Here is a 26,889-nt window from a genome sequence, read left to right as displayed (position 1 = left end):
ACTTTTATCTCCTCTTCAAAGATGAACCTATGCCTTCTTTTTGTATCAGAGATCAACTGCATGGAATAAACTTAGGCCACTGAGTTAAATGCACTCTCTCTCTCTCTCTCACTCACAAATATACATACACACGAACCACTAGAATATAGAAAGTGAACTGATAGGTCCATTTAAAATACAGCACACCCCCTAGCAAATCTTCTTTCAAAGGGCCATGCTGGCCTCAGGATGTGGGATGGGCCTTATCTTCCTCCTTTGTCTCACAACAGAAAACAAAGGAAAGAAAAAAATCCCACATAAACAGGCCACTGTTGTTTACGTTGCAGCCACATCTTCGAAGGTTCAATTACACCTGCTTTGACATATGTAAGATCTAGCATGTGAGCAGTGGCTCAATCTCAGTTTCTTCCTCCCTGATTTGAATTGCTTATTTTACATGTCTGTCAGAAGACTTGAACAACTCAAGTTTTCTGGCCAATAAAATGTAACAACCAAAATAGTCATAAAACAAGATTCTTACAGCTACGTGTAATTCAACTAATCTCCTGATTTTTTATAATCACACTCTACAATACGTGTATTGTACAAGAAAAGTGAACATACTTTGTTGAAATTAATCTCATTATAGTACTGCCTTTTTCTATCTAGGCGTTTAAATTTTATTTTAAATCTATTCCCTCTTCCATCCCCCTTACCCAAAATAACTTTATCAATAAAATATTAGCATATTTAAGTGAGTGCTCAATAAACATTTGTTGAATAAATGAATAAATGAGCAAGTAATTATAAAATACTGGACTAACGCTTCCTGAGAAGTTCGCATTAATTTGTAGAATAATGTGCTTGTATGTTCAGGTACATACATCAAAATGGAATTTAATAACAGGTATCAAGTAGCAGTTAAATATTAACGCATTTCTGCCTTAATAATTTTACTTCGAAATATTATACAATTCAAACGACAATAAATATGAGGTGAGATAGGGTTCATTTACAATCAAACCAATAGTATTTATATACTTTAAAATAAGATTTGAAATACTAATATGGAAATAGTTAATAACCTAAATGTCAACGTGTTTGTAGTACAAAAGGTCTAAAAATAAAGAAGCATGCATTATGTTACAACTAAATGTCTTTTTAAAAAAATGTAATCAACGCAACATCTTAATCACACTTTTTTTTAAAAAAAAGCTTGCAAAAAGACGTGTCTATTCTACCCGTTTTACAAGGAACATCTTTATGGGAGATTTTCTTTCATTTTAAGCTATGTAATCAGTAGGCCAGAGAGAATTTCTATTGGTAAGAAACTTCAGTGACTATAATAGCTAATATTTATCAAATTTTAAGTTTAATATACACTGTAAAATGTAGTTTTACCAGTATCGAAAAATTTAATATTTCTTAAGGTATATTCTGACATATTTGTATTTTAATTCACCTACTTTTGATCATACTGTTGGAAATTAATTGGACATGAAATAGTTTGGATATAAGTTTGTTCTGAGTTCGCTGCAAAGAAGTTAAGAAATCAGCTAGCAAAAATTATTTTAACTTCAAGAAAAAATGGACTTAAAAATTAAATAAGTTATATATTTACCAAACCTAAATGGCAAGAAGTTATGTTAAATGTTTAAGAAGTAAATGGAAGTAAATATAAATCGGCAATAAGACGGTCAGTATTAAAATGAAGCTCAATTTAAACTTGTTTGCTGAACTCTCTTTTTGTTTCATATATTGTTGTTTTTTAGTATAAGCATGAATGATCCTGTAATCAATTCAAAAAGGAAGACTGCAGTCAGGCAAACATTGCCTTCCGAGTGCCTATCAGCATGTCTTTCATGTCTTGGCGTCCATTTTAGGAGTATCAGCGAGGTAGTGTATAAAGGAGCTTATTAAACAAAGGTTGTCATTTTGGCAACACACATAAATGTTAAGTGATTTCATTTTACAGAAAATCAAAATGTTGATTAATTAAAAAGTTGAAGAATATACTTAAGCTTAACTGTTCAAACACCTCTGTTAGATTTCATATATTTTTCAATCATATTTATATATTAAATGCCATTTTCAGGATTGCTGATGTGTCACTATAATTTTATAAAAAACATCTGAAACAATTAATCATTTAAGGCGCGCAATAATGGAAAGCTATAGACAGGTTTTTATTGTCGAAGGATTAACAAATCAATGATTACATACTCAAAACAAAAGCACAGATCCAGGGGCAGTCTTTTATACTGCCCAAAATGATGAGTACTTATGTGAATAGATACAATTTTCCTGTATTCTTTCAGCATATAAAATAAAAAGAAAATACATGATTATAGGAAGTCATAACCTAATCCTACAAGTCAAACTGTCTTTAAAAACAGAATACTTACAATGAGGGTGATCCACAGTAACACATGCCTTACAGTTAACCTCTCCTACAATAACGCTGATTTTTAAGAACAAAACTATCACAATCCAATCATAATCAGGCCTAATAGGAAAGATTTATTGTTCAGAAATTAGATATAAAGTATATATCTAAGTAAAACACCAGGTAGTATTAAAAAGAAAATCGGTAAACTTTCTAAATTTTCCTTCTACTTAAAACATTTTGAGAGAGCCAGGCTACAGTAATCGTTTAATTATAAAATCTAATCAACCAAAAATAAGGAATTTTTCTCCAAGTATTGCAAACACAGCTCACCACTTCTTCTCCAAAAGATTTAAATTTCTATTCTCTACCATTCCCAGCCATTTCTGCCAACATCATAAAAATCACCTTTCATCATTTCCTTCTCACAATGAGAATTCACTAATCGCATACATCTCTTAGACATAGACACCTCCCCACCCACCTCCCAAAAATGGTTCAGAGCAAAGACACACAAAAAAATAATGACCAAGCTCACATTTCTTGTTTGCCCTTCAAGCGAAGTCTGGTGTCTTCAGCTTGCCTTTCTGGTCTTCAGTGTTGTCACTAATTGCTGGGGGATGTAGTTTAGGACAGCATGAAGCAGCAGAAATAAAAGCTGTTGCTTTAAGAAAACGTTTTCTTAAACACATGGATAAAACAACTTTTACTCTGACTTCCTGGCTGGGCTGCATAAAATCTTAGAAAGGCTCCTTGAAAAGTTAATGTCTATAAATGTCTAAAAATAAAATAAAATAAAATCTAAAAACTTACGTTCTGAACACATTCCGAAGGATGTCTTTCTGATTTGATTTGAAAGCAGGTTTGTATTGATGAACAAACTTTATTTTGTAGAAAATTAATATTCCCTCTAATTAGAAATTTGCCTTGCCATCTTCTATATTAATCCTGTCTCTCATGGTATAATCATACATGCAAAAAATCGAATATAGTATTTCCCAAATGCATGGACACTATGGAAGCTTCGTTTTGAAAAAGGCTTTTATTTCCCTTAATACTGGTGACTAAACGTCATTGTATGTACCAACACTTTCAAATAGCCCAAGAGACTTAAAAAGCCTTCTAAGTTTGAAAACCAAAAAGTTCTGAGTTTTTCTGTACCCCAGGACGGTTTTCTTTCCTGAAGCTCAAGCCGAGAAAGCAGACAAAAGAAGCTGATTTGACTGAGCTGTGCCAAGTCTTGCCTTTTTTTCTTTCCTCAGCTCTCCCTCTGCCTCTCTCTCTCCCTCTTTCTCTCTCTCACTCTTTTGCTCCCAGTATGGCAACCTTCCGAGCAGTCTTGGCGGAGGTCCAGGCTGTGCCAGTCTGTCTGAATTCTTGTCTCCAAAAGATGTCCTTTGCGGATCAATTAATACATTTGAAAACAGGAAACCGTGGTACGGTACCCAAATCCTGGCACCAACAGCATCGACTTCTGCCAAATCACCTTACAGATTTCATGGTATCCTACCTTTCATAATTATTACTAACATGTTCCCGGAGCAATAATGGAGTACTAGAAGCCATTCACTGCTCAGCAATAAGGAATCTGTTCCCTAGAAATGTCCATATGCGACATATGCACAACCTGCAATAAATCAAATTTCTCCTGTGAGAAGAGATGTATGTAACTTTAATAAGCACCACATACTGTATTTCTTTTTATAAGACTTGCTTTTCCTTGTCCTGCCGCAAAGACTCATGGGAGAATAGAAACGGAGGCATGCAGATTAAAATTAAAACTGTATGCCCAGAAATGTCATGCTTTATCCTATGGAGAATGAATATAGTTTTGATTGATCTGCAACTTTATTTTTAAGGAGGCTCTAATACAAACTGTACCTATTCAAAATTTTACTACAGATGTACGGGGGAGAAGAGTTCTTTTGATAAAACAAATAACAATAAAAAGGAAAATAAAACATCTAACGTAAAATTAATAAGAGCAAGTATCTTTTCATATTTTGACACCTCAAGTTCCAGCATAGTCACTTGTTTACTTAATTCATATTAATACAATATAATAAGCATAAATAAGTACTGTTTGCTTTTATTTTTACCATAAACACCTTTTGAAGCAAAATAGCCAGTCTGTGCTTCACACACTTACCTGGTTTAAGAAATCATTTTTACCTATGATGCTTGAACATAGAAAAGAGCTACATTCTAGAATCGTCGTTTCATAGAAAGAACCCAGAAGAGTGACTTCTAGTCCTTGATTCTGTCACGTTCTAATTTAGGTAACTCAAGGTCTCAAATTGCTCATCTATCTAATCTCCTCAGTTTGCTCATTTACCACTTGTGAAAATCAGTGACTTCCTACTCTTTGCTTCCAAAGTACTACATTTATGCACATAGTATACCTTCATCCTAACTGCATAGTAATTAGTTAAGTTTGTGTGCTCTGCCAGTCAAATGTGTCATGTTCACAATTAGGATCATGTGTCATTTATCTAAGAAAACTGAAAGTCTTGCATACAGCCTTCCATATACAGCTGTCCAACAAATCTATTAAGTGAATAAGTTATGGGAACGGATCACATAAATATCAATCTGAAATTCTATTAAGTAATATAACAGTGAAAGACAAAACCACATATTACTAAACCATAAAGTTGATAGATCAACAAAATGCTACAGAGATATCACAAGCGTTGAATTAAAGCACTGACAAAAGTGTCCCATGCTGTCCCTTCAAATAGGGATGATGAAATGTGGGCAGACTAACAGTGAATTTGTAATTCAAAACCAATAACCTGTTAATAGCCAAAGACTAAAGAGAATCTTGAAAGCAGCATTGGAGAAGTGACTCATCATGTGCAAGGAATCCTCAGTAAGATTAACAGCCGATTTCTCATTGAAAATCATGGAGACCAGAAAGCGGTGGGATAACATAGTCAAAGAGCTCAAAGGAAAATAACTGTCAACCAAGAATTCTATGTCAGCAAAACTATTCTTTGAAAATGAAGGAGACATTAAGACATTCCAAATAAAAACAGAGTTCATTACTAGCAGACCTGCTCTACAAGAAATAAAGGAACTTTTCCACCAAGCTGAAAAGACACTAGACAGTAAATCAAATCAATGAAGAAATATAGGAGTAAGTATAAAGGTAACTGCAGAAGTGAATATTTTACAAATAGTATAAAAGTATTTTAAAATAAATGTAATATAGTTTAATTTTTTAAATATTCTTAAGCATTTCTAAAATATTTAAAATGGGATAAATGTACTTTTTTCTATCTGATTTAAATGACAAAAGCATAGAACTGTTGTTATAAACCTATGTTGAAAAGCACACAATCTATAAAGAGGTAACATGTGACAATAAGAGTAAAGGAATAGAACAGAGCTATATAGGAGCAAAGTTTTTGTATATTATTACATTGGTATTAATCTGAATTAGATTGTTATAAATTAAGATGTTAACTGTAATCCCCAGGGCAACCAATAAGCAAATAACTCAAAAACATAGAGGAAAATAAATGGCAAGGAAATTAAAATGTTACTTGAAAAAATATTTAACTTAAAATAAGGTAGTAACAGAAGAACAAAAAAGACAAAGATACGTAGAATATAGCCCAATAGCATAAATAAATCCTATCTCATCAGTAATTGCATTAAACTTAAATGAATTAAACACTTCAATTAAAAGACATAGATTGGCAGAATGGATTAAAATTTTAAAACAAAATTCAACTATATGCTGTCTACAAAAGACACACTTTATACTCAAAGACATAAAAAGGTTCAAAGTAAAACTATGTAAAATATATACACCATGCAAAAAGAAACCCCAAGAGAGCTAGAATGGTTATACTAACAAGCAAAACAGACTTTAAGAAAACGCTTGCTACTAGAGATAAAGAAGGACGTTTTATAATGCTAACAGGGTTAATTCATCAAGAAGAGACAACCAATATAAACATACGTAAGAACAGAGCCCCAAAATACACAAAGCAAAATCTAAAATAATTGAAGCGAAAAATGGTTAATTCAACAATGATAGTAGGAAACTTCAATACCTTTCATTCCACAACTGTTAGAACAACTAGACAAAAGATCAGCAAGGAAATAGAAAACTTGACCAACACTATAAATCAACTAGTACCAACAGACATCTACCAAACAATCTACCCAACAAGAGCAGAATTTCTTTTTTTTTTTTTTGAGACAGAATCTCACTCCGTCACCAGGCACAATCTCACCTCACTGCAACCTCCACTTCCTGGATTCAAGCGATTCTCCTGCCTCAGCCTCCCAAGTAGCTGGGACTAAAGGCGTGCACCACCATGCCCAGCTAATTTTTATATTTTTAGTAAAGATGGGGTTTCACACATGTTGGTCAGGATGGTCTCGATCTCTTGACCTCATGATCTGCCCACCTCGGCCTCCCAAAGTGCTGGGATTACAGGCATGAGCCACCGTGCCTGGCCAGAATGTACATACTTAAGGATATATGGAACATCCTCCAGCAGGCAATATGTTAGGCTATAAAATGAACCTCAGTGAATTTAAAATGATTAAGTCAAAGTGTGTTTTCCAACCACAATGGAATAAAAGTAGAACTCAATACAGACCAAAAAAAGAAATGAAAAATCACAAATATATGGAAATTAAATAACACTCCTAAATAATGAAGAAATAATAAAGACTAGAGTGGAAATAAATGAAATAAAGAACAGGAAAACAAACACAGAATATCAGCAAAGACACTGCAAGAGTACTACAGACCCTTTACCTCACACCTGTTAGAATGGCTATTATGAAAAAGATCAACAAAAACAAGTATTGGCAAGAACGTGGAGAAAAGGGAACCATCTACACACCATTGAAAGGAATATAAATTAATACAGCGATTATGGAAAACAGTATGGAGGTTCCTCAAAAATTAAAAATAGAACTACCGGCCGGACACAGTGGCTCAAACCTGTAATCCCAACACTCTGGGAGGCCAAGCCAAGCAGATTGCCTGAGGACAAGAGTTCGAGACCAGCCTGGCCAACATGGCAAAATCCCACCTCTACTAAAACTACAAAAATCAGCGGGGTGTGGTGGCACGCATCTTTAATCCCAGCTACTTGGGATGCTGAGGCAGGAGAATCACTTGAACCCGGGAGGCAGAGGTTGCAATGAGCCAAGATCGCACCATTGTCCTCCAGCCTGGGTGATAAGAGCAAAATTTCAACTCAAAAAAAAAAAACTACCATATGATCCAGCAATCTCACTTCTGAGTATATATCCAAAGAAAATGAAATCAGTATACTGAAGACAATGTGTACTCCCATGTTCACTGCCGCATTATTCATAATAGCCAAGACAGGAAATCAGCCTAAGTGTCCATCAAGAGATAAACGAGGTAAACGGAATACTATTTGGCCTTTAAAAATAAGATTCTGCAATATGTGACATCGCAAAAAATAATATGTGAGGCAATGCACATAATTAGCTTGATTTAGCTATTCTATAATGTATACATATTTGAAAATATGTTATACACCATAAATACAATTTTTGTCAGTTTTTAAATGTGAATAATGAACATAAGTAAAAATTTAAAGCACTACAGACCAATATCCTTATGAATATAGATGAAAAAATTCTGAACAAAATACTAGCAGACTGAACACAGCAAAATATAAAAAGGATTATAAGCCATGACCAAGTGGGATTTATCCTAGGAATAGAAGACCGGTCCAACATATAAAACTCAATCAATGTAAAATACCATATTAATAGAACCATGTACAGAACCCACATGATCATCTCTACACAGAAAAGGATTTGACAAAAATGCACACACAAATGCCCACAGAATCATTGTTCATAATAATCCAAAATGCAAACAATCCCCATGTTCAGCAGCTGATGAACTGATACAATGTTGTTGGGCTACAAATTGGAATATTACTCAGCAATACAAAGGAAGGAAGCACTGACGCATGCTACGGCATGGATGGGCCTTTGAAAAAAGTATGCTAAATGAAAAAGCCAGACACAGAAGTCCGCATATTGTATGATTCTATATATATGAAAGGTTCAGAAGAAGCAAATCCACAGACACAGAACATAGCTTATTGGTTGCTGGGACCTGGGCAGAGGGAAGAATTGGAAGTGACTACCAATGACTGTGGGGTTTCCTTTTGGAGTGAACCAAACATTTTCACGGTTTAATGGTGATGTCTGCACAACAAAGCAAATGTACGAAAAACCACTGGATTGTACATGATAAAATGACAAGTTTTATGGCATGTGAATTACATCAACTTTTTAAAAGTTGCAGTCCATCTCTCCAGTATTTACAGGTGTTACAACCCAAGATAAACTCACAAAAATCCTTTATAGCCTCTTACACAGAGGCAATACTATACATTAACTAAACTCTTATCCACCTGAATCTGCTTCAGGAATCTGCCCAGCTAATTCTAGTGCCTTACTGTTTTGACTTCTTGGTTCCATCCCAGCCAACTCCAGCATTCCTGATTCCATCCAAACATCGCTCCCTTCTGCCAGCTCTGTTGGTTCTGGCTCTGAGAGCTTCTGCTCTCCTGGACTGCTAGGCCCTCCCAGAGGCACCCAGTCATTTTTGTCTTCCAACTCACACTGCCAGGCCCTAGGGAATTCAAAATTTTAACAGCCAGCCCCCTCTGCATTAAGTCTCTGCTTCCCAGGACTCACTTTGCTCTCCATGTGCACCACGAATCCCAGCAGGCACACACAGCCCTTTTCAATAGTAACCCAAGATCTGACTCATCCCCTTTCATGCTGCTGTGGTTTGCATGTGGTTTGCCTGTCCCCACCAAGTCTCATGTTGAAATTTGATACCCACTGTGATGGTGTTGGGAGGTGGTGCCTCGTGGGAGGTGTTCGGCTCATGGGGGCATATCCCACATGAACGGATTGGTGCCATTCTCAAGGGATCAAGTGAGCTCTCACTCTCATGAAACGAGACTGTTTCTAAAGGAATAGATTCGTTCCCTGAGAGTGGGTTGTTATAAAGCCAGGACACCCCTTGGGTTTGGTCCTTCTTCGCAGGTGCCCGCTTCTCCTTTGACCTTCTCCACCAAGTTTTGATGCAGCACAAAGGTCCTCACCGGAGGCCAGCAGATGCTAGTGCCATATTTCTTATACAGCCTGCAGAACAGTGAAGGAAAAAGACCTCTTTTCTGTATAAATTATCCAGCCTCAAGTATTCCTTTATAGCAACACAAAATGACCTAAGACAAACACCTACCTCTCTTCGACCCGCTGTGGTTTTCCCTCCTAGCCATGTCCTTGGACAGGATGCTGCTTTCTATACCCACATCAGACACTGACCATGGGAATGTGCAATGGCAAATTCACAAATATGAGGCATTTTCCCTCCAGTTTTTACTGTTTACCTGATTTACTGGTGGCCTCAAAACCTTTTGATTCAAGCTCAAAGAGGTGGTGAAAATGAACACAAAAAGGGAAATAAAAAAGGAGGTAATTGTTAGGTTTGTTCTTTTGTTCTTTTAAGGTTTTGTTCTTTTTTAAAAAATAAATTTTACTGTGTATTTTTGAGTTTTACAACGTGATGTTATGGGATACATATAGACAGTAAAATGGTTACTACTGTGAAGCACACTAACATATCCATCATCTCAGAGTTACTGTGTGTGTGTATGTGTGTGTGTATGTGTGTGTGTGTGACGAAAGCAGCTAAAATTTACTTATTTAACAAAAATCCCTAATACAATTTTATTAACTTTAGTCATGATGTACATTAGATCTCTCATTTGTCCAATATATCTGTTTTTATTTATCCTTTGATCTACATCTCCCCAATTCCTCTCCCCACCCGCAACCCATGGAAACCACTGCTTTATTCTCTACGTGTGTATTAATATTTGAGATCTTTTTAAAAATATTTCATGTAAGTGAGATTATGTAATATTTCTCTCTCTGTGTCTGCACATTTCACTTAGCATAACGTCCTTTAGATCCGTCCGTGCTGTGGCAAATGGCAAGATCTTCTTTCTTAAGGCTAATACTCCATTGTATACATATATCACATGGTCCTTATTCCTCCCTTGATAGACTTTTTTTTTCTGAGATGAAGTCTCACTCTGGTGCCCATGCTGGAGCACAGTGGTGTGATCTCAGCTCACTGCAACCTCATCCTCCCGGGTTCAAACGATTCTCCTGCCCTAGCCTCCAGAGTAGCTGGGACTGCAAGCATGCAGCCACCACACTCAGCTAATTTTTGTATGTTTAGTAGAGATGGGGTTTCACCAAGTTGGCTGGGCTGGTCTCGAACTCCTGACCCCAAGTGATCCACCCACTTCAGCCTCCCGAAGTGCTAGGATTACAGGTGTGAGCCACCACGCCTGGCCAATTCCTCCCTTGATAGACATCTTAGTTTCCACATCTTAGCTATTGTCAATAATGCTGCAGCATACATTGGAGTGCAGACATCTTTACAAGGTAATGATTTCATCTCCTTTAGCTATATTCCCAGAAGAGGAATTACTGGGTCATATGGAAGTTCCATTTTTAACTTTAGGAACCTTCATCCTGTTTTCCATAATGGCTATACCAAAATACACTCCCACCAACAGTGAACTAGGGTTCCTGTAGTTGGTGGTTACAGATGGTAGCATGGGGAAGTCTTTCTACAGACTTAACAGAAGTCTCTTGAGAGTGGCAGAAGAAACAGGAAGTCAAAATGAACAGACTACCTCTATACCTGGGGTTTTTCAAACTTCCTTCCAGGAAGCCCTAAAGTCCCCCAGATGCTTCAGGGCTTTGACAAAGGACAAAGAAATGATAAGCAGGTGAGGTCCTAGATCACCCCTGCATTAACTGAAGTATTGGCCATTAAAAGTAATGGCAAAAACCGCAATTACTTTTGCACCTACCTAATTCTTCAATTTCTGTGATTTATATGTATAAGGTTTACCTGAGATTTTGCCAAAAAGTCTAATGCATTTGCAGAACCCATGAAAATTAAAATAAATTTAAAATGTCTCTCTTAGAAAAAGTTTAAAATCCTTTACTTTAAGCCAATCTCAGGAAACACTCCCTAATGAAATAACCTAACAAGAAACCTTGAGGGTATGGCACTCGCAGAATATTTACAATATGAGCTAATATTGTCATCTGAGATTGAACATTGAGACAGGCAGCCACTCTCCAAACCATATCAAGAACAGACCTACCTGGCCCACGGGACAGAAAATGGAAGACAAATGAGTTATGGACCATTTCCCTACTTTCTCTCCCTGTGGAAATTTAGATCCTTAGAGCTACAATCTGAAACTCCAAAGAGCACAGATCTGGTCTGCTTTCCCCGCTCTCCTTCAGTGTTAGACACATCCATTCACTCGAACAATTCTCTCCAGCACTCTCTGAACAACCACTACTTGCCAGGCATGAGCCAAGGGATATGGAGCACCTGCCATCATGGAGCTCAGGACAGACAGAGAGACATGCAAACAAATCATTATAAACACAAGCCATGCATAAGCTGTGGTAGAAGCACAGACATGCTCTCCCAGGGACACAGGAAGGAAACAACCTCTTCATGAGTCATCCACCAACATACTCATTTTATAGGTATTGGTTGTATTTATAGTATGCTGAAATTAGTAAGGCTCTGGGAAGTACAGAGGCACATCAGAAAGGCTCCAACCCTCAAGATGTTTAAGGTCTAGTAGGAAGATAAGACACTTTGCAAACACAACCATGCTTTACACGTGACAATTCTTATCATTGAAACGTCTCCCAAAATCGTGTCTTCCATGTTGCCTCCCTGGTGTCATAGACGATAAACTTCCTTTACACAAAGCTCCAGTGTGGAATTCTGAGGGCCCTCCTTCCTAAGGCCAATCCAAATTATATCCATCCTCTCTCTCTCTCCCTCCCCCTCTTCTCTCCTCTCCCTGGCCCACCCTCTCTTCGCCTCTCCTCTCCTTTCCCTCCCCCCTCCTTCCTTCTCCACTAGTATATACATAGTCATTACTTGCATTCATGGATTTATTAAGTATTTACTGAGTACCCGCTATGTGTAAAATATGAGGTTAGAAGCCACAATGGACATAAAAATGAAATAAATGAAAGGTGAAATCACGTATTAATAACAACCACCACAATAAGAAGCACTTTGCACTCTTTAACTCATTCACTCCTCACCTAAGCTTTGGAGGAAAATAGGTATTACTTTATGGATGAGGAAACTGACATCCGAAATTATGTGACTTGCCCAGACCATCAGATTCATACATAGGGTACAAAAATTTCAAGCAACCATCCCAGATTTCATTATTTAATGAATTCACAAAGATGGAATTAACATAGGTGCCCTCATACATCCAACTTCCTACTTAACGGTGCTTCTTCAAAGGCTAACTGGCACCTCAAACTCAACTTGGCCAAACCAGAATTCTTGACTTTTTCTCAAAAACCTTCATTCCTTTCTCAACCTCCATTAAATGGTAGCACCAGCATCCAACTGCTCAACCTGAAAACACAAGAGTCATCTTCAATTCATGCCTCATCACCCACTAGAAAGGCTATTAGGATAAAGACAGACAATACCAAGTGTTGGCAAGTATGTACAGAAATGAATCCTCATACATTGCTGCTGGGAATATAATATGGTAAACAGTTTAGCAGTTTCTTAAAAAGTTACACTGATCATAGGAACCAGTTATTTCTACTCCAAAATCTATCCATGAGAAATGAAGACATGTGCTCACAAAAAGACCTGTACATTCATGGAAGAATTATTCATAATACCTCAAAACTGGAAACAATCTGAACACCCAGCAGCAAGGTCTATCTGCTGCCACTAAGGAATAAAATGAAACAATTACTAGTAAGTGCAACAACATGGAAGAACCACAGGAACACTATGCGAGGTGGAAAAGTCCAAACAGAAAAGACTACATGTTGGATGATTCCTTTTCTATGAAATTTATCTTTAAAAAGATAACTATGGAGACAGAAAGCAGATCAATTGTTAGCTGGAGGCAGGTGAGCAGACTGACTGCAAAGAGGCAGGAGACAACTTTTGGGGGTGATGACAGTGTTCTAAAACTGGACAGCATTGATGGTTTCACAACTGTACAAACTTGTTAAAAAGCAAATTCCACTACTTTAGAAGAGGTGAATTTTGTGGTACATAAATGATACCTCAATATGGACACATAACAGAAAATATTAACATAGAAACCATCCAAGGTACTGTATCATGCCTTCAAGGGGCTATTGAGATGACTAAGACACCGTCCCCACCTAAAAGAGGTTCCGCTCATCTTCTTCCAGTTGCAGAAACAGGACAGATCCATGGAAGTTATTAGGTATCACGTGGCAAGAAATGACTGCCAAATACACACAACAGGCACTTTCTTGAGCACAACAAAGTTTGGAGGAAGAAGAGACGCCTGGAGCCAGTCACTGGGGAGGCCTTACAGATGATGTTCATCTCAAATGGGGCCATGAGGATGAGTGGAAATCAGAAACGTGGAATAGGGTGGGTATTCTCAAGAACAAACCCAAAGGCAGGAATGCTCAGGATGTGGCAGTCATCAGTGGGCTGTCTGGCTAAAACAGAGGCCCACAGGAGGGCAGGAAAAGCCCCAGGCTAGCTAACAGCTGCCAGATGCCCGAAGCACCCACCCCTCACAGATTTTCCTCAAACTTCAGGCATTTGAGCACTGTGTTCACGATTTTTGCCATATTTAAAACCATAGTACGATTTACTTATGATTTACTTGATATGTTTTAAACTCACTTCTTCTTAACCTAGATTTTTAAAGGAAATTTTGTATTAAATATAAAGGGGAACCAGCTTCATCTGAAAAAATAAATTTTTTAAAAAATAAAAGAATGTTACTCAATTAGCAAAGCCTATAACGACCTCTAAACTCGAGACTTATTTCTATTAAAAAAGACGATAGCGAGTATTGAAGATTAAAAACATTCTAAAATTCTAAAACAGAAAATTCTAAAAGGATAGGGCAATCTATGTAATAACTAATTTTATTAAGCACTTACTATAGCCACACAGTGTTCTAAACGCTTCTCCTTTTGTGTCATTTAATCTTCATAAAATAATAAGTACCTCTCATCAGGGTATCATCAACCCCATTTTTCACACTAGGAAACTAAGGCACAGAGACCTTAACTAGCTTGACCAAGGTCATGTAACTTGCCCAAGGTCATACAGTAATAAACTTCAGGGCTGGGACTAAACCCAGGTAGTCTGTCTCCAGTTTGTATACCCACCCGCTAAAATTGAGCCAATCCCCACATGAAATAATATTTACGAAGGTTTACATGGTTAAGATCTGTTTGATGAACTAAAAGAAAAAGAGACCAGAAGACTATTACAACGATCCAGGCATCAGATCCTATGAGTCAGTGGAGCCGGGCAGGGGTCACTGTCGTTAGCTGCAGGCAGCAGAGGGCCGCAAAGCAGGAGCTGGGCCCCTGCCCAGGGATCTGGCCAGAAGGCAAACCTTAAAGAAAGTGGCTAAGGCCCAGGTCAGAAATGCAAAACCTACTGTGAAAGAGAAGAGCTAGGAAAACCACCATCCTCAGGAGGCCAGAAATCAGAACTTGGAAGCGTGGACAAGTCAGAGAGTACTCCATAACCAGCATGTGGAGCAGCAGGGTCGCTGAAATGCCAGGCCCTGCGTCGACTCCCGATGGCACCCAACAGCCTCTTAAGATGTGACACTGCACAAGTCCTTGCACATTTCACTTCCAAAACATAATAATGATACGAAGACCTCAATTTTATTTGTAAATGGATTTCGGGTCTTTCAAGAGGACAAAATTTAGCTGTACCTTGGCCTAAATCCCCTCTTTGAAATTCAAAGTACTTACTTAGGACTGGGATCTAATTCTCAGAGAAAGTATTTTAAAATTAAAATTAAGCAATACATTTAAATGCTATTTCCAAGCTCTGACAGGTCTGAAACATCGTGAATACAGACACCATTAATCCACAGACATCAAAATTGTGTTATTACCTTAAATCTTCAAAAATCATTGTTTAGGGAAAAAAACAGGATAGCAGATAAAACTGTCAGAATAAGAAAAAAAAAACCTCTTTGAATAAAATTTCCTCTGCATAGTTTAAAAGACTAAAAAACTTAAAAACAAATGATCTGGAACTGCCCAATTTGATATTTAACTCAGGTTATGTTAAATAAGCAGAAAAATTAGACATTGTAGGTTTATGATTCACCCTTGAAAAAATGTGATTTCTTATTTCCCTGGAGAAAAACTTTAAGTGCATCAATAGATTTCTGTGGATATCAAATATTTCTCCATCATTGTGAGTAAATTATATTTGGATCAAAATCAGATGGATTAAATTTCTCTTAAGATACCCAAGAGATTTCTAAAATACAGGGAAATGTGTCACATATCTAAAAACAGTATTTTAACCTAATACCTCCATGGAAATGTCTCTCAATTAGAATATTAGCCAGAAAACAAATCTAAAGTGAGTTTTAGATTTGACTAATTCAAAGTAACTTGTTAAAACTAGATTGTCATCTGCTGATGTTAAGATCAAATTCATAATCTTTTGGGCCCTTTAAAAATCTCTGGAAATATGGCTTTATATTTTTAACACAGAAAAAAATGTATCTGAGTGATAAGTTGGATGAGAGTCACAATTTAAATGCTATGTATGCAACAAAGAATGTAAGTATGGTTACGTGCTTCCAAATTCTTGATAAATGCACCCCCAGTCAGTGCCATCAGATTGGAGGCTTAATTATTCTCATCTGTGTTATTTCTGGCTTCCTGACTAGACTATAAACTCCTTAAGAGCTGAGATTATTAACTTTTCTAATCATCCATTAGCACCGTGCTGAGCACATCTAGTCCTTTGGTAAATATTGATTGAATTCCTACTCTGTTCACGGCACTTTGGTGGGTGCTCCAGGGATAAGGTGATAGAGTGAACACAGTGCCCCCTTCACAGGAGGAGCGGGTGGAATAAAACACAACCACACAACCGTGTGATGGGCAAAGGGGGTCACAGCACACCGGAATGGAGATCACAGAGAGGGACCCCTCAAGCCCCGTCACCACTTCCTCTTGCCTGTTTGGTTCCACATGCAGTCCAACCTCCAAGGTTACACAATTTAATCCCAGGTCAGTGTTCAAAAAGTCCCATCTTTCCTTGAGAAAACAACTTGGTAGGATTTAGAAGTAACACATGAGACCCTTAGTGCACGGATGTTAGCCAGAACCCACGCCAAATAGAAGTGCTCCATCTGTTTTGTGGGAGAAAAGATGACGTATGTTTTCTTAGGAGGGCGAAAGGAAGGAGGGCTGGGAAGGAAGGTGGACAGCTTCGCCCTCAAGCAGGGAGAAGCTGTAAAATGAGGCTGTCTTGGCGGCAGGAGTAACCAGGGTTAGAGGTCCCCCTTCCGTGATGTCTGTAGTGTGGCCCCTCCCCCATCACTCCTTCCCCAGCCTTCAGGTAAGTCTAGGACATTCTCACCTGTGTTATGGGTCAGCTTTTGTAGGGTTTGTTTTGTTTCGTTTGTTTGGCTTTTTGATTTTTTAGCAGCAGGGTTTCACACTATCACCCAGACTGGAGTACAGTGGCGCCATCACAGCTCACTCAGTCTTGACCTCCTGTGCTCAAGCAATCTTCCTGCCTCAGCCTCCGAAGTAGCTGGGACTACGGGTGCACACCACCACACCAAGGAAATTCCTTAATATATTTTTGTACAGTTGGGGGTCTCACTTTGTTGTCCAGTCTAGTCTCAAAACTCTGAGCTTCAAGCAATCCTCTTGCCTTGGCCCTCACAGTGCTGGGACACAGGCATGAGCCACCAAAGCCATGGGTGAGGTTTTGATAGAAAATGAGACAAGAGTCAGCAGAGGGGGTAGAATTTGGGGTAGAACATTTGACTGCAGATCAAGAGGTCCCCGCTTCAAATCTGGGTACCCCCTCAATTTCCTTTACATTGGCCAGGCGTAGTGGCTCACACCTGTAATCCCAGCTCCCGGCACTTTTGGAGGCCGAGGCAGGCAGATCACCTGAGGTCAAGAGTTTGAGACCAGCCTGGCCAATATGGTGAAACCCCGTCTCTACTAAAAATACAAAGATTTGTCAGGCGTGGTTGTGGACGCCTATAAGTCCACCTACTCGGGAGACCAAGACAGGAGAACTGCTTCAACCCGGGAGGCGGAGGTTGCAGTGAACTGAGATCACGCCACTGCACTCCAGCCTGGGTGACAGAGTAAGACTCCAACTCAAAAAATAAAATAAATGAAAAGGAGTCAATTCAGTGTGAAAAAGAGGTAGCAACTGGAGATGCCTGAACCTTGAGGCGGAAGTAATCGTGAGAACACAAACTCCCCTAGTCACACATACACTCCAGAATTTAGAGAAATGTTAAGGATAGCTTCACGTTCCCATGGTAACGAACTAGGGACTAAGCCAACGAGCAGGAGGCCCAAATGGCACGTGGGTTATAGAAGTCAGCTATGGGATGCCAGGTTCAGACCACCAAAGGAACACCAGCAGCCTCAGAGCAGGCCCCTCCACGTGGAATCAGCCACTGCCCCGTCCGCCTAGTTCTCATATGATGCCTCCTGATCAACCCCTTCCTGCTGTTGCTGTGGACGGCCCTCCAACTGGACCACGTGTGCAGCCCAGACAGACCTGCTGTGTTGGCTTGGCCTGTGGCCCTGCCCTGCCCTGTCTCCATTTTAATCCATGTTGTGACATCCTGCCCAGACATCTCCCTAGCATCCAACCTCAGCCTGTTTCCCGTTTGCTACTTCTCTGTCAAGACAGTTTATCTGGACTATGCCTTGCCCAACAGCCTTATGCGGTACGGAAGACCTTGCACATGGTAATTAAGAAAGACTAGTCTTTAGCAAGAAAAGCTGTAAACAAATTTCACACTCAAGATGAAGCTGCCAAGGCCAGGCATGGTGGCTCACATCTATAATCCCAGCACTTTGGGAGGCCGAGGCAGGAGGATCGCTTGAGCCCAGGAACTCAAGACTAGCCTGGGCAACATAGCAAGACCTCATCTCTACTAGAAATTAAAAAAAAAAAAAAAAATTAGCCAGGCATGGTAACGCATGCCTGCAGTCCCACCCACTCAGGAGGCTGAGGTGGGAGGATTGCGTGAGCCCAGAAGTTCAAGGCTGCAGTAAGCTGGGACTGCGCTACTGCACTCTAGCCTCCACTCCAGAGTGAGACCTTCTCTAAAACACACAACAAAATAAGAAGAGACAGCTGCAGGCTGGCACAGAACTGACAGTCCACAAAGCACAAGGCCCATGTGCAGTCCTGTGGAAAGAACCTTGGCTCCTGGAGGAAACCACAGCATGGTTCTGCTTCCAAACTGCCTGAGTTTCAACTATACTTTCAAATATTCACATAGTGAAAACAAGGCTGGTCTCTGTAAGAAATTTCAGGAAAAAAAAAAAAAGATTTAAAAAAAATCTGCAAGAAGCCATCCCATAGAAATGAAATAATAATAAGGGGGGATAAAGTTAGTTCCTAGGCAGGGATATGCATTCATAATTGCCAGAGTAACTTCCCCTAGACTGAGAAAGAGAATGTCATAACTGTATTAGCAACCAGGCTGCTAGTCCTCCATCTTCTTTCTCTGCCTTTGCCTCAAGGGGAAAAAGAACAGAGAAAAAGAAGGGGGAAAAAAGCAAGTGAGACCATGCAAGAAAGAAGCGTGGCTTAGAGTTCTAATTCATCAGCTTCTGAGGAAAGGAGATTAATTCTGACGGGAAGAGAGAAAGTGCTAAGCGTAACACAAGAAAGCACTTAAAATTACCGCAAGTCAGGAGGAAAAAACAGCCTCTAGGAACTTCGCTTTCAAGCACTTTTCATAAGTAAGCAAATATGTGACCAGAGAAGTTAGGTAAATTACTCAAAGCTGCACAGCAAATTAAGAGCAAGCCAAAACCCAGAATTCCTGAGCCCACTCTCAGGGGCCACAGTGGCTTCTCACCTGGGCTCTGATGAGAGAAGAAGCCCAGTTGACAGGGAAACACTTTGTGGCTTATGGGCATGACTGGATAGCCAAGAGCGCTGTAATGCTTAGCACCCAAGCACCAAATATGAAGGACTAAGAAAGGTTTTCCTTATGTTGAGCAGGGAGGGACACTGCGGGGAAGGAAAGAGATCCAAAGCTTCATGATGTGACACTTAAGAACAGTCAGGTTTAATAAGGGAGCTATTCATTTCTACCAGGAGCTCACGTCATGGCTGCTAGTGAGAAAGGCAGTAAGCTGCGATGTTCCTGTAATTAATGAGCTTTATTTTTCTAGAACAAACATGGTCGGGTGTGGTGGCTCACACCTGTAAGTCCAGCACTTTGGGAGGCCTAGGAAGGCAGATTGCTTGAGCCCACGAGTTCCAGACAAGCCTGGGCAACATGGCGAAACCCTGTCTCTACAAAAAATACTTAGCCAGGCATGGTGGCACATGCCTGTTAGTCCCAGCTATTTGGAAGGCTGAGATGGGAGGATCACCTAAGCCCAGGATGTCGAGGCTGCAGTAAGCCAACATCCTGCCACTGCACTCCAGCCTGGCCCACAGAGTGAGACCCTGCCTAAAAAAAAGAAAAAAGTACCACATCATATGCTGAGCCAGGTGCTATCTCTCACGTGGTTCTTGAAACCTATGAGCCTGCGGGCAACGCTAAACTCTGCGGGATGGGGAAGCAGTCCCCAGAACCTCCAGGTAGGATCCTGCCAGTGGTAGAGTCTCAGCACACAGCGGTGAATACTGGAACAACACGAATGTCCAGCACGCCTGCGGCCCTAGCACGGCTTGTAAGTGTGGCTCACATGAAAAGCTAGCGAGGGACCACTGGCTCCAAATGTGATCCCCATTTATTTTCCATACAAGACAAACCTTGTTAAGGATAAGGAAGGCATCCATGTTAATTCAGCTGCAGGTGAAAATATTCCAACTTGGACTGCCTTAAGGAAAGAGAGGCAAAGAGAAACAGGGAGATAGACTGGTTGTTTTTGGTCAAAGAATCCAAGGAAACGCTGAAGAGTGAAGCCATGGGAAGGGCAGAAAAATGGTTATAGCTAAGGAGCTTGGGACCAGCTACCATTTCTGCCTCCTCCCGTGGGCCTCAGCCTCTCCTGCTGAAAGCAGATCTTCTGCAGGGTGCAGCACCGTGGCAGCTGCCAGCCCTAGACCTTCACAGTTCATAGCTCCCATGTCTGGAAAACAGGCACACAAGCTGCAGGAAGCAGACGCTGTCCAGAAAGGGTCAGATGACCCACCCCAGGGGTCACTGGTGCCTGAGGGCAGAGTCCCAGTGGCCAGTCCAGCACCACAGCAACCATGTGAAGGGGGCTGGGCCAAGGCTCCCCAGTGGGCCGAAAGGACCCACCTCCATCACACCGGGCTCCACACATGAATGTGAACACACACCCACACCAACCATTCATACACACCTCTCTCACGTTTCAGCTTCCATCCTGGTCTCTACCACGGGTATTACACTCGATGGCAAACTGGCTGAGTAGGGAAGGAGGAGAAGGGTAAAGAGGAGGAAGAGGGAAACAAAAAGCAGAAAAGGAAATTTCAGAACTGCAGAGACATCTTTATAGTACTCACCTCTCCCCATCCAAAACACCTGTTACTGTGTACTTACCGGAAAACAGTGACTAAATTTTCCCAATTTGGCTTTAGGGCAGTTCTAAATTAAACTTTTATTTTGTGTGTTTAATTTCCTATGCTACTGCTCTTCGCAGAAATTGGTTGGGCTTAAATCCCAAAACCTTCAAGGAATTAAGCACAAAACTGAAAATACTAGTGAATACTTTCACTAATATTAGGGTGAATAAGATGCCGTGAGATACACCTTGACATATATAAATATTGTAGCAACAACGTACAGAATTACAGAGGGCTAACACATGGCCGGGGATGAGTAAATGGGACCAATGGACACCAACAGTCTCCTCCTAAATGGATAGCAAGAAATTGCCAGGTCCAGATTCCATGTGGCACTGAGGGCTTCCAGAAGGACAGGACTGTAAGAAACTTATTAATAGATGAGTTGTCAGAAGCCTCAGAAAGCGAGCGAGGGAGGGAAGAGTGAGGGAGGCTGAGAGGAAAAAGAGCAGAAAAGTAACTATGAATAAAAAACAAAAGGGGTCCAGTCCTGGGGACTCATGGCTGTAATTCCAACACTCAGGGAGACTCAGGAGGGAGGATCACTTGAGCTCATGAGTCGAAGACCAGCCTGGGCAACATAGTGAGACTCTGTCTCATTTAAAAAAAAAAAAAAAAAAAGGAGAAGGTAGTCAAAAAGGTAAGAATCCATGTATAAAATGACAAATAGTAGTACAAAATTTAGATTTTCTTCAACATCTTCCCCTATCTTCCCCCTTTAGAATACACACATTTTTGAGTCTCTCCCATCTTTAAAAACCCTACCCCTTTTGAACCTGTTGCCTTATTTCCAGCCAAGCTGTTGAAAGAGAAGCCAGGATCTGCAGGTCTCCACACTTTCCCACCTGGACATGGTGCCTGGCTCTCGCCCTCCCTCTCTTTGCCCATCATTGTTGGCAAACGCTTTTGGTTGTCAAACGCAATGGCTGTGGCCAACCATCCATTTCTTCCTGATGTTCTCATTTCTCTTGGTTTCCTGAGTACTCTTTTTGCTTTTCTAACTACTTTTTCCACATAAACTTGGAGGCTCCTTGTCCTCTGCTCTTTTTTTTTTTTTTTTTTTAAGTTCTGAGGTACATGTGCAGGATGTGCAGGTTTATTACATAGGTGCAGCAAACCACCATGGCACACATTTACCTATCAACCCATTACCTACGTATTAAGCCCAGCAGGCATTAGCCTTTTTTTCTAATGTTCTCCCTCCTCACACCCGGCCCCAGTGTATGCTCTTCCCCAGCCCCCCATCCTCTGCTCTTAAATGTTGAGATGCCACAACACTCATCCCTGCCCTCCCTTCTCCTGATGCTACCCACTCTATCGGAGCTGGGTGGAGACACTTGCGGAAAGGCAGGAGACTAGGAAAGTAGAACCCAGAGCTGGGAGGCACTACAGAGCCAGCCACCACTGTGGATAAGGGAACCTCCCAGCCACTGCTTGACTCTTTCTTCTACCAAAAGGGAGCTCACTGCCCCGCAAAGCAACTCCCTTGCGATAAACTAGACTGGGGCAATCAGGAACAACACTGCCTGCAAGAAGCGATGGGAATGGAAGCTGCGTAAATTCACACCCATGCTGACCATCAAGAGTCATTTTGAGAGAATCTTTTCCCAAGAGGTTATAAGACTATGGGTTTAAGTAATAATCAACCTTCCTGCTTCATAGGTGGACCCAGAGGCCAGTTCTCCCAAAAAGAAGGCTGGAGCTCAGGTGGAGTTGAAGGCCATGTGCACCTACAGCTTAGCCACGTGCCATACACCGCAGCTCTTGCAGGGAGTGTGGTGATGTCACATAGCCATCAGTCACTCTTACAAAACAGGGCAACAGCATGACAGTACACTGTCCCCTAAGTGTCCCTACTGGACGCATCACACTGCAAAACAAACATTCTGTGCAACTGGAAGGAGCCAGGTACCATTCTAGGTTCTTTCCTTATTATCTCATCTATTCCCAGAAATAGCGACTGTCTGTTTTACAAATGAGAAAACTGAGGCAAATTTATCCAAGGTCACACAACCAGTAAGCACATGACGCACAGCTCTGACTCGCAGTCCAGACGTGAAGTCCCTGTGCTTTCCACCAAGCCAACATGTCCTTCACTAGAGAACACATTTCTGAATGTGCCTATTTATACTGAGGCGGCAGACATCGACGTATGGTCATGAAAGGTCCTGTGGAGAGAGGTAATAAGCAAGCATTCATTTCCCAGCATCACACTCCACGGCATAAATGAGTTTCCATATCTTGGTATTAGGAAAAGAGAGGAAAGTGGTACCCATGGGAGAAAAATATGAAGGATGCTAACAGAATGCAGCAAACCCAATAAATCCAGAGAAGAATATTGCTCTGTGATCTCCGTAGCAGTTATGCCGGGACTGAGAACCACCTTACGAGAGTTCTTTGTGGAACTTGTTATATCATAAAATCATCTCTTGATGCTAGAACATAAAACAATGTCTTTTTTATGTAAACACAACCTTGGGGAAACTGCAGATAACTGTGGATCTCTTTAGGATATTTTCTTCTGTCATACTGGGAGCCATTTCTTTCACTCACCAATATTTTTACATATTTGTAGAAACACTTCTCTTCCATAAATATTCAACATGAATCACAACGCGGAAGCTAAAAACTCAGATCTCCTCTAATAACTGCTTGGAAAGTCAGCCACTGGACACACATACACAGTCGTAATAAAATTTCTAAAGATGTTTGTGCTAGAAGGTAAAAACATAGCTTCCATTTATTGACATTCATTAATATTAATACCTATTGGCCTGAATTATACTAAAAGAGTTTTATTGAACACACAACTTCCAAATACAATACTACAGAATATAAGCTCAATCATTCTTTAGTTCATTTAACTAATGGTCATCATGTAACAGACATGCCTAGGTGTGGGAGGCATCCACATAAGTAAATAAGCTCTCATTAAATTTGCAATGCCATTATAGAGAAAACAGAAATACAAGAATCACTATTATAAACTTAAATAAAAAGACAATATATGAAGTCTTCAAATAATATGAATGCATACCAAATGAGTAGTAACGAAAATAAATGCTAGCAATTCCTAAGCAAGGAGGGTCAAATGGGTTGGCAGTAATGGGTAAACAGAAGCTTGGCAAAGAGAAAAAAGAAGTACAGGGGGCCGGGCGTGGTGGCTCACACCTGTAATCCCAGCACTTCGGGAGGCCGAGACAGGCAGATCACTTGAGGTCAGGAGTTCAAGACCAGCCTGGCCAACACGGTGAACCCCCGTCTCTGGGTAATCTCTAAAAATTAGCCAGGCATGGTGGTAGGTGCCTGTAACCTCAGCTACTTGGGAGGCTGAGGCAGAAGAATCACTTGAACCCAGGAGGCAGAGGTTGCTGTGAGGAGGCGTCTTACTACTGCACTCCAGCCTCAGCAACAGAGCAAGACTGTCTCAAAAAAAAAAAAAAGAAAAGAAAAGAAGAAGAAGGTGTGTATTATCAATAAAGCCATGTTCTGGGGAGAGATCAAGCAAGGTGGAAAATAATCAAATGTGAATGTAGAGATGCAGGACATAATATCTCTATCAATTAATAATCAATAAACACAATACCACAGTGGTTTACCTTTCAGTGATCAAAAAAACTTATTCACTTATTTCCTAACTTAGAGACTCAGGTCATACTTTATCCCACTCTTTTCAGCAAAAGCAACAAACTTTTCAAAGCTAAACATTTTAAAACTCCCTTAGACAGGCTGGGTGCGGCAGCTCAAACCTGTAATCCCAGCACTTTGGGAGGCTGAGGCAGGCAGATCACGAGGACAGGAGATCAAGACCATCCTGGCTAACACGGTGAAACCCCATCTCTACTAAAAATACAAAAAATTAGCTGGGCATGGTGGCGGGTGCATGTAGTCCCAGGTACTCGGGAGGATAAGGCAGGAGAATGGTATGAACCCTGGAGGCAGAGCTTGCAGTGAGCCCAGATCGCACCACTGCACTCCAGCATGGGGGACAGAGAGAGACTCCATTTAAAAAAAATAAAAAAATAAAAAAAAAAACAAAAAACACCTCCCTTAGACAAAACAAAATGGAACTACATAACTCAAAAGTGAAGAAATGTCACGTATAGAAGGCAACACTCCCCTGGATCCCTTAGAGATCAGTGAAGTCATGTATCTTTCCATCATAAGGAAACACAGCAATACAAACTATAGGAAGAGTCAGGGAATCAAGGTAGGAAAGAAGGTTGAGGTCAAGAAGAAGTGAAATTAAAGTAATTTGTTCAGGGTAACTGTCAAGCTACAGAATTAATAGAAGTTATCAAAAGAACATGTTAGAACTACCCCAAATGCTACCGTTGATAGAAATACAGACAAAGAGTAGAAAGTGCCTTTAGAAGGCAACTAGATCTACATCTATCCATCCTCCCTGCTTTCTTCTGAGGCTGGCCCCAGCCAATGGCTCAAGCTCTAGGTCTTAGCCAATTAGAGTAAGAGTGTGTGGAGTAAGAGTTTGCAACCATGGTAGGATATCAAGAGATAGGAAGAACTTGGAAAAAAAAAGAAAGAAAAAAGGACAATTCAAAAGAAAAAGTTGGTGAAACTATAGTAAGACTCAGAAAACCTTTTCTGTAAAATTCCAGATAATAAATATTTTAGGTTTTGAGGGTCATATGGTCACTATCACAACTACTCGATTCTGGTGTTACACTGAGAATGCAGACACAGAAAACAGCTAAAGCAATAAGCATGCCTGTGTTCCAATAAAACTTTATTTAAACAGGTGGTAGAAGACCCTTTTCCTGATAAAAACACTGAGGAAGTTAGGAATAAAGAGGAACTACCGTAACTCAATAAACAGCATCTGCAAAAAAGCCTACAGCTAACATCATATGTGATAGTTTAGTGAAAGGCTGAATGCTTTTCGCCTAAGATAGATACAAAGTAAGCATGTGTGCTCTCAATACTTTTTTTTTTAAGGCTAGGGAAATATCCACAGATCACTACTTTTATTTAACATAATACTGGAAGTTCTAGCCACTGAAATAAGGCAAGAAAAACAAAACGCACACAGATTAAAACTCTACTTCCAGGTGATAGGGTTATCTATGTAGAATATCTGAAAAAGTCTATGAGAAAACTTCTACTAAAGTGAATTCAGCAAGGTTGAAAGAAGTAAGATCAACATCCCAAAATCAATTGCATTTTTATATACTATCAATGAACAGGTGGAAACCAAAATTAAAGATACCATATCATTTACAATCACTCCAAAGAAAATGAAAACCTTAGGTTAGGTATGAACATAGCAAACATGCACAAGATCTATACACTGAGAATTACAAAACGCTGATGAAAGAAGTTGAAGGCAACTTAAATAAATGGAAAGACATGCTGTGCTCATGGATTGAAAGACTCAGCATAATAAAAGACATCAATTGTCCCTAAATGCAATTCCTATCAAAATCCTAGCAAGGTTTTTCTGTTGACAGAGAGTTTATTCTGATGTTTATTTGGATGTTTATATGGAGTGGGACAGACCTTAGAACAGCTAAAACAATCTTGAAAGGGAAGAATAAGGTGGGAGGGATGACTCTAATATTAAGGCCTGTGATATAACCATCATAACCAAGACAGCATGACAATGTCATAGAGGGAGACCCATAGATCAACGGGAGGGAGTAAGGACCCAGAAACAGACCCACACAAATATGGCCAACTAATTTTGGACAAAAATGCAGAAGCAAATCAATGGAGAAAGGATTTCAACAAATTATTCTGTAGTAACTGAATATCCATAGACAAAAAAAAAAAAAAATGTTGCAAAAGGGAGTCTTGT

At 40.1% G+C, this 26,889-nt stretch overlaps 1 protein-coding gene across 12 annotated transcripts in view; it reads right to left on the bottom strand.

Annotated features, from left to right (window-relative positions):
- Positions 1-26,889, bottom strand: part of MSRA (methionine sulfoxide reductase A) — a 461,700-nt gene that overhangs the window by 416,748 nt on the left and 18,063 nt on the right. For 2 of the 12 annotated variants that reach the window (XM_016959077.4, XM_003317908.5), the window contains exon 1: positions 3,179-6,286. The exons of 9 other annotated variants lie outside the window; for them this stretch is intronic. In XM_016959077.4, the coding sequence (XP_016814566.1) occupies positions 3,179-3,191 (13 nt within the window). In that variant the 5' untranslated portion in view covers positions 3,192-6,286. Of the gene's footprint in view, positions 1-2,903; positions 2,979-3,178; positions 6,287-26,889 lie in introns of those variants that run through there. One more of the 12 variants, XM_063816130.1, reaches the window with a different exon arrangement.

The sequence above is a fragment of the Pan troglodytes genome, chromosome 7, assembly GCF_028858775.2.
Source record: "Pan troglodytes isolate AG18354 chromosome 7, NHGRI_mPanTro3-v2.0_pri, whole genome shotgun sequence".
NCBI classification, from domain to species: Eukaryota; Metazoa; Chordata; class Mammalia; order Primates; family Hominidae; genus Pan; species Pan troglodytes.
This window is presented reverse-complemented; position numbering and strand designations above follow the sequence as displayed.